Source organism: Mycotypha africana (genome assembly GCF_025528875.1).
Source record: "Mycotypha africana strain NRRL 2978 chromosome Unknown BDF20scaffold_3, whole genome shotgun sequence".
Lineage (NCBI taxonomy): Eukaryota > Fungi > Mucoromycota > Mucoromycetes > Mucorales > Mycotyphaceae > Mycotypha > Mycotypha africana.
In genome coordinates this window covers 62864-76199 of record NW_026515727.1, presented here as the reverse complement: position 1 = coordinate 76199, position 13336 = coordinate 62864, and the positions used below count along the sequence as shown (strand labels likewise).

Sequence of the window (13336 nt, the reverse complement as noted above, 5' to 3'; positions counted from 1 at the left end):
GATGCTTACGTCCGGAAGGGGCAATGCCAAGCTGATAAAAGAGCGTAGTATGGATAAAGCGACTTTATTTGATCATTATTATCGGTGCCTATGCAAAACTAATGATAATTCAAAAGGTCTATAAATAAAGTTTTAAAGGCGAGCATGCCCGTGGGTTAGCTGTTTAAAATGTGGGGATTGATAATATTTCAATTGGCGAATAGCCGATTAAATAAATAGTGGATGACTTAGTTCCCGACGCCTCGCTCATCTAAGTACTCTTTTGATTTGATTATGCTTATCACCATTACTTTGTATGGCTTTTTATATTCTTCAGGTCATTTTTCGTGTGTAGCATTGGATTTACTTTCTTGGTAGACATTTTGGATGTGGATTGCTAGTCATCACTTTGATCACAGCTGGACGTCCACTATCTCTATGATAGCGGGCCAAGTGTTAGCAGTGCCGCAATAGCAAAGATCATACAGTTAAAAGATACAGGCATGCAACTTAATGAAGAGAAAAATAAAAGGAAACCTACAATACAACTTCTGTCAAGATCTATTCAGTCTCAAGCATATTTACAGTAACACTTGTCTAAACATATGCTTATGCCGGCTATCATACATTGTGTTTTAGTGTCATGGTTCGCCTCTTTTTGTTCTAACTCATGGATTCTTCTGCTGGCCTAGTTGCTCGAACTTTGCTACTACCAGATGTATATGCTGTATCTTTCTCAGCCAGAAAAGGTACATGAGCTCACAGCCGTTGGCTGTAAAAATTTTAGGTAAGAGATGTGAAGAAATGAACAAGACTGCCAAAAGCCCTCAAGAACGCTATTTTTTCTGTCAGATGTGTTATTTTGCTCAACTCTAACTTTTGATATTACACCTCACATGTAAGTATTAAAGCATTTCTTTAATTTTATGTTTGTGCCTTTCACGCGCTCATAGCATATACATTTATCATATTTCATTGGTCTGTCTGCATATACTCTATCATCAAATAAAACTCTGGTACTCCATATGTCGAGTTATTTTAGACAACACATAACTAATTCTAATTGCTTGAGACACTTGGTGACTTTAGTGTTTGCTTACGTTCAGATAACTTTCCGTATTTACACTATCCTATGAAGAAGGTGAATGTAATGGCTATAGTGACTCCATTAGTGAGGCATGCAAAGCGATGGAGGCTACCTATACTTATGCCTATGAAGAAAACATTATAAAAAGCAGCGGTTTTTTTTTTTTTTTTGGTGTATGTCAAGCATCTACACTGTTATTATATCAATATTTTAATAGTGTTGGAAATACATTCGATTCAAATATCTTCAAAGTTAGTAAAGCTTCACAAATACTACTCTTTTTTATTGTAGCCTGATGCTTCCTTTTTTCTTGACGAAAAAAAAACTGTATAATAGTTAAGAGTATATGGTATTGTCTCCTAAGGATTAGTTTTAAAGACACTTATCTTTTTTAAAGTTCGCCCAGTAAGTTTTTTAAACCGTTCCGTAATTGGCGGCTGTCGAGCAATTTAGGCTACCATTATTTTGTGATTTGAGCAAGTGGAAGTGCTTTGCGATGGCTTTCCTCTTTCATTTGTACGCATAACTATTACCTATATACATAGTCAATACAACCTTTTTCATTAAAAAGGCAGCAACTATAATAACTGACTTATACCTATTTATTTTTATTAATTTGAAACCCCTTTTTTTAATATCAAATTATTGAGCATTTACTGGAAAAGACTAGTTTTCTCTTATAAAAATTGTCTACTAATTATGGGTCCAAAATGCCAGAACTACCCACAAATTGCAGGCAATAGTCAAAATAGCGCTGAAGATGAAACACCATTAGCAGCGCCTCCTTCTTTTAGTCAATTACAATCTCTTAATACGAGTAAAGCACGAAATGTGGGGTACATCGAAGAACTTGTGATCTCACGTTTCTATTCTCTTAAAAATGCTAGGTTGGGATAGTATAAACGACAATAGACAATTTCCAGAGGATTTTGAAGAAGGTATTGGTCTATTACAAAGGAAAGTGCCGCCATCACCACAAAATTTCAACAATTCGCATGACTTCAACAACCCTTCAGCATTCGTACCTGACTATTCATTCTCAAACTATATTGGAGCTGATGAACCTACAGACTTGATGGTTGATCGTACAGAAGAAGAATATATACCCATAGATGATTCGACTATCATGAAAACAAAATTGGATGACGACAAAACACACATAAGCAGCAGTTGTAGTTCATCTGATATAAGACAATTTCAACGCTCCACACTAAAAGAAACGGGCAAAAAACAAAGAAAATACCGTAAAAGCACCCTTATCAAAGATTCATTGCTGAGTTTGATCAAGTTTAATAAACATTCTACGGATGAAGCTCCACGAATAATATACGTGAACAATGAAGAACTTAACGATCAGCAACGTTTTCCGTCAAACTCTGTATCCACAGCCAAATACAATTTTATTACTTTCTTACCAAAGTTCTTATATGTCGAATTCAGTAAATCAGCAAATATTTTCTTCTTGTTCATATCTGGCATTCAGGTAACAAAAATTCATGTAATCGAGTCTACAGAGCTGTGCGTTTACGGTCCCTTTTGTATTTGCTTAGCAAATACCCAATATCTCACCAACGTCAAGATATACAACCATTTTACCCCTTGTTATAGTATTACTTATCACAGCGATCAAAGAAATTATTGAGGATTTCGTAAGTTTACTATTACATTGAATAACAGCAGGCGAAGGACCAGAACAGGTGTTGATCACGATTAACCTGTAGGGCGTGCATAAATCAGATAGAGAATTGAACAGGCGAAAATGTAAGATTCTTGAAGGTAATAAATTTGTTGACAAACGATGGCACGAACTTAGAGTGGGCGACATATGTCGTATAGACAATACAGAGTTTTTCCCAGCCGATTTGATCCTGCTGAGCAGTTCTGAGCCAGAAGGATTATGCTATATTGAGACTAGTAATTTGGATGGCGAAGTGAATTTGAAGATAAAGCAAGCACTACCAGAAACTGCCGTCAACATATCACCGCAGCAAATTGCTACAATGTCTGGCATAATCAAGTCAGAGCAACCCAATAACCGACTCTACAACTATGATGGAACGCTTACCACAACACATTCTGACTCCGGAAAATCAAAAGACTTACCATTAGATCCGAGCGTTTTATTGCTCAGAGGAGCTCAACTCAGAAATACAAGCTGGGTATACGGTATTGTTGTCTTTACAGGACATGAAACAAAGCTGATGTTAAACTCGAGTAAAAAACCTACAAAAGTATCGAATGTTACGCGTATCACGAACAGAAATATTCTCTATTTATTCGCCATGTTAGTTGCTATGAGTGTATTATGTTCAGTTGGTAATTTAGCAATGTCTATCAAAGAAGGAGATAAAAGAGACTATATTATGATTCCAATAGCTGAACGTGGCAAAGAATTTGGATTGAACATTTTAACATTTATGATTCTATTCAACAGTTTTATTCCAATCAGGTAACGAAAATAATGAAAGTATATAGCTAGAGCAACTTTTTGATTGGCAATAATTATAGTCTTATGGTTACAATGGAAATTGTCAAATATGTTCAGGCTATTATGATAGACAACGACCTGGACATATATTATGAAAAAACAGACACACCTGCCGTCGCTCGTAGCAGCAGCCTCATCGAAGAGCTTGGTCAAGTGGAGTATGTGTTTTCCGACAAAACAGGTACCTTAACCTGTAACGAAATGGAATTCCGCGAGTGCTCCATCGCTGGCTTATCCTACGCAACCTATCCTGATCCGGATAAACGACCTATATCTGATAACGATACCCACGGACAATATTCGTTCGGGCAGTTACAATTACACCTCGAGAATACGTCTACCGAAAACCAAGACCGACAATACATACTTAATGAATTCCTCACCTCACTTATGACATGCCACACTGTTATTCCCGAAGTTAATGAAGAAAATGGGAAAATCATATACCAAGCCTCTTCACCTGATGAAGGTGCACTTGTAAAGGGTGCCAACGAGATTTTTGATTACAAATTCATTGCTAGAAAGCCCCACACTATTATTTGTTCCAGACGAGGTATAGAAGAAGAATATCAAATCTTAAATGTCTGCGAATTCAATTCAACTCGAAAGCGAATGTCAGTTGTTGTGCGTGGCCCAGACGGCAAAATCAAATTGTATTGTAAAGGTGCCGACACCGTTATTTTGGAACGGCTTAATCAGCATCGCAATTTATACACTAAATCAACACTTGAGCATCTAGAGAATTTTGCATCGGAAGGACTCCGCACTTTATGTTTTGCTATGCGCGATATTCCAGAAGAAGAATATAAAAAATGGTCAACTATTTATGATAAAGCATCAACAACTTTGATTAACCGTGCTCAAGAATTGGATGATGCCGCAGAATTGATAGAAAAGGACATGTTTCTGTTAGGCGCGTCAGCTATCGAAGATAAGCTACAAGACGGAGTGCCTGAGACAATTCATACATTGCATGAGGCCAATATAAAAGTATGGGTACTGACAGGCGACAGACAAGAAACAGCTATTAATATCGGATATAGTTGCAAATTATTGACAGAAGAGATGGATTTGATTATTTGCGATGAGCAGGATCACTCAGCTACCAAAATTTTTCTGGAAGAAAAATTAGCACACATTATGACCGTGTCAAAGCATTCTTCGCATGATGTATGTGGTTCGAATAGATGGCGTAGTCGAACAAAGAAAGTAGCAATTAATATTGATGTACTAATTCAGGTTTTATTGTATGTGTAGTCATTTGCTTTCGTTATTGAAGGAAAGGCGCTAACGTATGCTTTGGAGAAAGATCTCGAAAGAACCTTTTTTGAAGTTGCTACACGTTGTAAAGCAGTTGTTTGTTGCCGTGTCTCTCCGTTACAAAAGGCATTGGTAGTTAAGGTTGTAAAAAAGTTTTCGAAATCTATTCTTTTGGCTATTGGCGATGGTGCTAATGATGTATCAATGATTCAAGCTGCTCACGTGGGTGTTGGTATTAGCGGTGTCGAAGGTTTACAAGCGGCCCGAAGTGCAGATTTTGCCATTTCTCAATTCCGATTTTTAAAAAAATTACTCTTGGTCCATGGTTCTTGGGCTTATCAGAGGTTGAGTAAAATGATATTCTTTTACTTTTACAAAAATGTAGCGATGTACTTGACACAATTTTGGGTGGGTATTTTTTGAATCAGGTCTAATTATCAGATTATTATTGATATATCGATATTCTAATTAATTGTAGTATGCAATTTTCAATGGCTTCTCAGGACAAACACTATATGAATCTTGGACGATGTCCTGTTTTAATGTGTTCTTCACCTTCTTACCACCCATGGCTGTGGGTATATTTGACCAATTTACATCTGCACGGCTTTTGGATAAGTACCCTCAAATGTACATGCTAGGTCAGTCGAATGAATTTTTCAATCAAAAGAGGTTCTGGGGCTGGATTATCAATGCTGTTTATCATTCTGCCATGCTGTATTTTATTGGCATGGCTGCTTTCATCGATGATTCGGTTTTCCAGAATGGATATTCAGGTGGACAATGGTGGGTAGGAACTACCATCTTTACGGCAACCTTGGCCACCATTGTATGGAAAGCAGCTTTAATATCAGAGTAAGCAGTTTGTGTAAGCAACAACAAGCATTATGAAGTTTACTCATCACTGTATCCTTTTATTGTCAATTAGTATTTGGACAAAATATACTTTTCTAGCCATTCCAGGCTCAATGGTTATTTGGTTTATTTTCCTTCCATTAGTTGCTTATGTTGGTCCTTTACTTCCTTGGGAAATATTTATGGAATACTACAATATTGTGCCACGTCTTTATGGAAACATTAACTTTTGGTTGTTTATTATTGCGGTACCTTTGGCTTGTATTCTACGTGATTACGTGTGGAAATAGTAAGCTCAAACTTATTGCTAGCAAATAGGAGCGATAATCGATCACTGTCTTACTTAACATTTTTTTATATATGCAATTTATAGCGCTAAGCGAATGTACAGACCTCAAAGTTATCATTACATTCAGGAAATTCAAAAGTTTAATTTTCCAGATTACAGACCTCGTATGGACCGTTTCAGACGCGCTGTGAACAAAGTGCGTAAAATTCAAAGGCTAAAACAATCTCGTGGTTATGCATTTGCTCAGAATGAAAACGATCAAACAAGAATAATTCGTATGTATGATACCACACAACAAAAACCGTCGGGCTAATCGGTTATTCCAAAAATCAGAATTTGGTGGAAAGAAATTACTGTACCTTTTATCAAGTGTATTTGTCGTTTTTACTATCATTTTCAGCAAATTATTGTGTATAATTTCTACGTAATTTAACAAATGCGGCAAAAACATACCTATTACTCAGACCAGCTCGTACATGTCGAATGTATGTATTGAATCCAATAAGCACATTTTGCTTTAAACTAATGGAGGTCACTGCTCCTTGATTTTTTCCCCCTTCTACTTGCTGTAATATTATACTGTGCTGAGAGCATATTTGAATCTTGAAAGATCAGGCGTAAATTGCACCGTTCAAACTGTTTTGAAAGTTTATGTACTGTTTCTAGACATGGCAACGATTGAACTTTGCTATTACAAAAGATTATTTCAATTATGACAATGTAGAACAAATTTATTGTTTTCTGACTTTATTTGAGGTTAAGATGAAAATGATAATGTAATTGATAGCCGAAATGCTGTGACTGAAGTGATCTATTGTATTGTTAAGCTTGGAACTGACAGATATATTTTGTTATTCGCAATTAATGATTTGAGAATCTATTAGATGTCTGTAGAGCAGCAAGCTATCTCATAGAAAAACTAAATAATGTTTGGAATGCAAAATACTTGTGAGTCAAAACTTAGTGGTACCTTGAATGCTTCCACAGTGTAAATATATCTGACCCTTCTTTGCTTCTGGTGCAAAAATTGAAAACCAATTGTTCTGTTAATGAGTGTAAAGTGTACGTTGTTTCGGATAAAATGAACTTCCGGGCATTGGGCAATATTGCTCTTAAGGTTGAACAAATAAACATTAAACTTCGAACGAACACTAGAACTTTTCGATTATTAATCCAACAATGCGGAGTCTTCTACAAAGTTTGGTTAGCGTTCTATAAAAGTGAAGCATTCTGTTGATGAATCCCCACATATTCATTTTCCCTGCTTTTCACATATAACGCATAATAATCGATATTAAAATGGTTTCCAATACTAAAATCATTTTTGCCAAAATCCCTACTGGTTACCCAGAGGTTGGAGAGCATATGGTCATTAAGAAAGACGAAATTGACCTTGATGCTGATATTCCTCAAGGAGCTGTCCTTGTCAAAAATTTATGCTTATCTGTGGATCCCTACATGCGTGGCCGTATGCGTGATGCCAATGTCAAGTCTTATTCTCCTGCTTTCACTGTAAACGAGCCTATGAATGGCCATGGCATGTCTGAAGTGATCAAATCCAACAACGACAAGTTTAAAAAGGGGGATATTGTCTATGGTATGGTCGGGTTTGAAGAATATACTCTTGTTCCCAAGGAGCTTATGCCTATGTTGGAAGTACGCAATGAAGCCAAGTCTTCCAAAATCCCTCTCACAAACTATATAGGAGTCCTTGGTATGCCTGGCATGACTGCCTACGTTGGGTAATTATATTAGAAAAAGTGAAACTCAAATCCATTACGCTGGCTTTTATTTTGCTTTAATCAACCGTACTAACGTACTGTCTCTCTGTTGTTTGATCCTTCAATTGTAGGCTGAAAAAGTTTGGTAAGCCTAAAAAGGGAGAGAGTCTCTACGTTTCTGCAGCTTCAGGTGCTGTTGGTCAGCTTGTTGGACAAATGGGAAAGATTCTTGGTTTACACGTCGTTGGATCTGCTGGTTCAGATGAAAAAGTTGCTTACTTAAGGGAATTAGGCTTTGACGGCGCATTCAATTACAAGACGCAAGATACGAAAGAAGCCTTTAAAGAGCTTTTGCCAAACGGTATTGATATTTACTTTGAAAATGTTGGTGGTAAGATGCTGGAGGATGTAATTAGCCATTGTAACAAGTTTGCTAGAATTGTCTGCTGCGGTATGATCTCTCAATACAATACCACTGAACCTTATGGTATCCGTAATCTTATGCAAGTTATTGCGAAATCACTGGAAATCCGTGGTTTTATCGTCAGTGATAGCCTTGAAATGCAAGAATCATTTAGGAAAGAAGTAACTGAATGGATCAAGAATGGTAAAATCTCATATAGAGAATCTGTCGCGGAAGGTATTGAAAGCGTTCCTCAAGCGTTAGTGGATGTTTTGCATGGAAAGAACTTTGGCAAGCAAGTCGTTAAAATCGCAGAATTGTAGTTCCTCTTTTTATAACTTATATCGAATTTGTGAATAATTAGATGCATTATCGTCTTTGCATTGTCAATAAAGAAATACTAGCATAAGATTATGACTATATTTACATGACAGTTGGGTCTCATCTACCGGAACAATCGTTGAGTAACTTTGCTCTCGTCTATAAGACGTAGGAATTTACGCTTAATAGATTGCTTCTTCAAAAATTTTGTCGGTAATTATTTTCTTCTTCTATACCATTGCTTACCTCTATATGAATAGTTTTATATACAAGGACAGGTACTATAATGCAATCTTCTGCGTAACAATATATGACATTGTTCACACATCTTCAAAAGATGATGATTTTTCATCTAAAGATACAAGGCATGCTATATTCTTTCGGTCTACTATATCAAACGATTTAAAGTTAGTTGAGTGGAAGGTGCATTCTTGATTTGGCATTGATTGATTTCAACACCGGCAGTTACACATTATAAGGACTTTTATGTGAACCTCACTCTTAGAAGAAGCGTGTGATGAAGCTTCATACTGAAGACTGAATATTTAATACTGAATTTGAGGCATATTGCGTATAAATAAGATGTTTGTCCTTTTTATTTGTCGAATTCGCTGATAGTACTTTTGTTGTTTCTAGCACCTTAATCTACTTTACAAAACTTTTGTTGTAGCTTCTGTACATTGTCGTAATCCAGCTAACAGCGTAGACTTCTTACAGTCTTCAAACGCTCATCAGATTGCTATCACCATAGAAATGATGATAGAGAAGGCTCGGTGGACAAATCAAAATGGGAAATGACAAAAGAGTTTTGCAACTTTTCGATGTTGGAAACGACACTTGACTAAATAGGTATTTTTCGGGCTACATTTGAGGAAAGCAAGCAATGATGATACCATGCTAGACCACGTGCGAGCTCTAATTATTCATACTCAAGCATGAAGTTTGCATTCTAACGCGTATGTTGTACACATTCAAGATTTAACAAAACATGTTCGTAAAAACAACGCGACTCTGCATTGTTTTTCTGTACCTTCAAAGATCCTGCCTACATCTGTGACCTAATATCGAGTGATGTGTGCTAGGTATTCCATAGCAGTAGCAACTATACACAGCAGAAATATCATAATAACCACTTATACGCATCTAACATTACATTACGGAGATAATAGTTTTCTATCGTTACCATTATAGTGTAAAGCTAGGCCAAAGCAAAATAATTATATCAGTTAGAAATGAGAAGAGGCAATCTATATTGATAATAGACTGGTAGTCTTTATATGATTATATTCACTTAAAAAGGCTAACTATTTGACATTTTGATTATAAAAGTTGGATTAGCTTTATTAAATTACTGAGATGAGTTGACAAACTTTTTCAAAAGACCTTTTCTGTTGCGTATTACAAAGATCAACAAGTGCGAATATGCATAAGCACAGTATCCTAACTTTTTTTTTTTTTTCGAACATTTTTGCCCAAAATTTTACAAATAGGGTAGGTGCGAGTTGATAATATTGAGAAGTGAGTTATTCAGACTAAAAAAAAAAAGGAGTGCTCTCGAGATTATGTATAAAGCTGATCTATCTGACTGTCTGGTACTTTTGTATTCTTTGTTGCATAAATTGTCTATTATGCTTATTGGGTGTTAAGCAAGGGAAGCCAAGTTATGAGTAAAACCTGAGCTTGATTGGTTCTAGTATATTCTCTTTGTCTCCTTTTGGGTAAGAAATATAAAGAAATGAACAAGACTGCCAAAAGCCCTCAGTAACACTATTTTTTCTGTCAAATGTGTCATTCTGCTCAACTCTAACTTTTGGCACTACACCTCACATGTAAGTATTCAAGCATTTCTTAATTTTTTGTTTGTGCCTTTCACGCACTTATAGCATATACATTTATCATATTTCATTGGTCTGACTTGAAATTTGGTCTCATAGTTCATACCATCAGTATATTCGCCTTAAATAAAAGAGATTTTCAAGCAGCGGTTAATGAGACTATAAAATCATACATTGATAGTGCATACAAGATGAGCTCACCTAAACACGTGAATATCTTTAAGGCACCTGTTCCGAGGAATTGAAAGCAGCGTCTTTGTTACGACCATCTCTCTTATAAGGGTCAGGTTTTCCTGGTCAGCTCAAATGGGTTTGACAATGGTGATGATGTCCTATGAAGCATCAATATTCCGTTGCCATAGAATCTAGCAAGCCTTACATATTTTAGTACCGTAGAGTCTTGGGCCATCTTGGACTTTCACATTCTCCATATCGCCGTCCTTGCAGTTGTTACAGACCTAAGAAGGATAATTACCGAGTCTTTATTCATTAGGTATTTAGTAATAGTAATAGTCAATCTAATAGCATCCGTACTTGCGACAGGCGAAATACGTCAATATCAATAACAGCAGTTAGAAAGGTCCGTTGTCTTTTCAATAGTTCTTCATACAATATCCAGTGACTCCTATGGTATCTCCTCTCATTCTGACAGTATCATTCTAATGCATATTATCACCGAATATAACAAGTGGCAGCACTTTGTTGTCTTCATGTAATCTTTCAGACTGATTTACACAATTTCTTGATGCGTTCAGTAAAGCTAGGAACACGCTGCACTTTTCGTGTGTAATTTTCAAAGCAATTTCGTTGAAGAGGGTTTCCTTCATCAACCTGTAATTAAGACAGAGAGGTGAAGTCTTCATTCATTGTCCTTTGGCCTGCAAGATTACACATGATTTTGTCCTTCTTGATTGGCTTTCTTCTCGTTATCCACTCTTCACTTTTTTCCTTTTGTCTTGACCAATCTTGTCTGGATGTCATTTCCAAAGCCTGCTGCTTTTTTTGTATTACTTAAAATGTAGAATACGTTTACATAAGGGAATCTCGAGATAATGGAATAGAGCTTACTACTATCATGGAGGAAACACCTGTGCGACCCTTATGTAAGTGACACTGCTGCCCATAGTGGATGCATGCCGCAATAAAGAATGACTTTAACAGAACTAAATGCATTCAATGCAGTATAGTCTTATTTTACCTCCTTTTAACTCGAGCTGTTAAATTTGAAGCTTTTCTTTCAAGTGGTTTCTCGGCTTCCTTGGACAGCATTAGATAGCATAATTATGGAGAAAGAAAGGAGTGATATGGTCATTGTATATATAAACAGCGTTTGATAAATAATTCACGGAAGTTTAAATGGCAAGTCATACTTCAATATATCATTATGGGTATTTGAACATATCTGTTGAAGAAATTTATGCGACAATGTTGTTGCCATGAACCAAAGAGATACTCATCATACAAATGCGTATATTCAAGCAAATAACATTTAAAAGGTATTTGAATTTTAGACTTTGATTGATCTACAAGGAAAACTAAAAGTGTTTGTATCAAAAGCGAAAATCCAATAGTAACAAAACAGCAATTGTTTAAATTTCAGTTAATCCTGCTTTCCGTAGCAAGTATATCCAACATACAAAATTTAAATTTTCTCCTTATTTGCTCGATTTATAAAATTGAATCTTCCTGAACATAATTATCATTGAGTAATCTATATACATAAGTAGGTGGCGCCGAACCCAAATTATGGATGAACAAACTGACGTAATCGGGGGCAACGTAATCGTAATAAGGATTGTTTATAGCAACATTATCAATAATCGGTCCTTCTTGAAAGCTCAGAACATGCTGTGGTGAGTCTGAGACATTGAGCGCATCCGCAACGTAAGCGAACAAAGGTGAAAGTTTGTAAAGGGCCGTGCAAACAAGGACAGGTGTAGAGTGGTGTCTAGCAGCCGCCGCCAGCAAATGAGAGCCAGCCACTGATACAAGTGCACCATTGGCTAGAACGGCATGAGCACCTAAGACAACTTTGTTGACACGAGGCATAGCAGCAAAAATTGCTGAATCGGCGATCACTGTGGTATCAATTCCAGCCTTCGATAACTGCATTGCCATTTTGTGTCCTTGATAAGTGGGAGCTGTTTCAGCGACGAGAACCTGAAATCTTCGTTTTTGGGCAGCTTTCATTAAAAACTCTTGGACTGTCCTAGATATGCCTATCGTCATAATCACCTCATTAGCGTGTATGAAGTCCAAAGCTTGATCAGCAATCCCTTTGTAAATGTTGGCAGTATCTTTTGCGTCCAAATCTGAGATGATTTCTTCAGTTATTTCTTGGATGATAAGTGGTTTCAAATGGTAAGTGTCTTTGATCTTTTTCTCATTTTCCTGTCTCTTCTGTTCTTTAGCTGTGAGTTTTGACATATCCACTAATAATTTAAACATAGATGTCTGTGAATTGAGATCAGGACGGCTGGTATTCTGTTCTGAGAGGCTGCTACTAAACGATGAGCGGTTGGTTTGCTTGTCACTATCATTATCCGCATCATTCTCCTCGACTTCATCAGTGTGCTCTTCGTCTGAACTGCTTTCTTCGCCTGAATCGTCATCATTGAATTCTGTATAGCTGATTGAATCTGACTGTCTTTCATTTTCTGTTTCCAAATCGCCTCTGGACACTTCACGAATCACTTTGAGAACACGTTTTACAACATTTCCTATAGCAAGCTCTAAATAAAAGAGAAACAGTCAGTGAGGTGGTGGTCAAAAGTCCCTTCAAATTGTTCGATCTCGAGCGTCTACCATTGGGTTGGGCGGAAGTCAATCGTGAACCCACTTGAGTTACGACATCAATTAGAACCTCGGCATCTCGCCATCGTGTAACTGAAATTACTTGTCGAAGTATTATCGCGGTTTCCCTTGCAACAAAAAAAGAACCTACAATTTGGCTATTTTACAATGAGTTCACCCTTTTAAAATAGGGAGCCATTTCAAAGAAGTAGTACCTACCGCCTTTTCAACTTCTGTACAAAATTTTCTATCTGATTGTCCAATGTTCTTGGGAGACTCATTTAGGTTTTCAAATTAACTGAGAG

General features: G+C 36.7%; 3 protein-coding genes across 3 annotated transcripts; 2 read left to right on the top strand and 1 right to left on the bottom strand.

Moving 5' to 3' along the window:
* Positions 1–2192: 2192 nt before the first annotated feature.
* On the top strand, positions 2193–6271 carry BDF20DRAFT_815946 (uncharacterized protein; the record flags this gene model as incomplete). The annotated part of the gene is made up of 8 exons (XM_053077121.1): positions 2193–2549; positions 2617–2715; positions 2788–3515; positions 3575–4724; positions 4812–5222; positions 5293–5669; positions 5743–5958; positions 6043–6271. 8 exons carry the CDS (start codon positions 2193–2195, stop codon positions 6269–6271), a joined length of 3567 nt encoding a protein of 1188 aa, XP_052937732.1.
* A 562-nt stretch (positions 6272–6833) lies between these two features.
* BDF20DRAFT_355070 (uncharacterized protein) lies at positions 6834–8503 on the top strand. Its single transcript, XM_053075265.1, has 2 exons — positions 6834–7700; positions 7811–8503. Exons 1-2 carry the CDS (start codon positions 7258–7260, stop codon positions 8403–8405), a joined length of 1038 nt encoding a protein of 345 aa, XP_052937731.1. The 5' UTR covers positions 6834–7257; the 3' UTR covers positions 8406–8503.
* A 3403-nt stretch (positions 8504–11906) lies between these two features.
* On the bottom strand, positions 11907–13312 carry BDF20DRAFT_911115 (uncharacterized protein; the record flags this gene model as incomplete). The annotated part of the gene is made up of 3 exons (XM_053083784.1): positions 11907–12970; positions 13044–13159; positions 13251–13312. 3 exons carry the CDS (start codon positions 13310–13312, stop codon positions 11907–11909), a joined length of 1242 nt encoding a protein of 413 aa, XP_052937730.1.
* Positions 13313–13336: the final 24 nt, after the last annotated feature.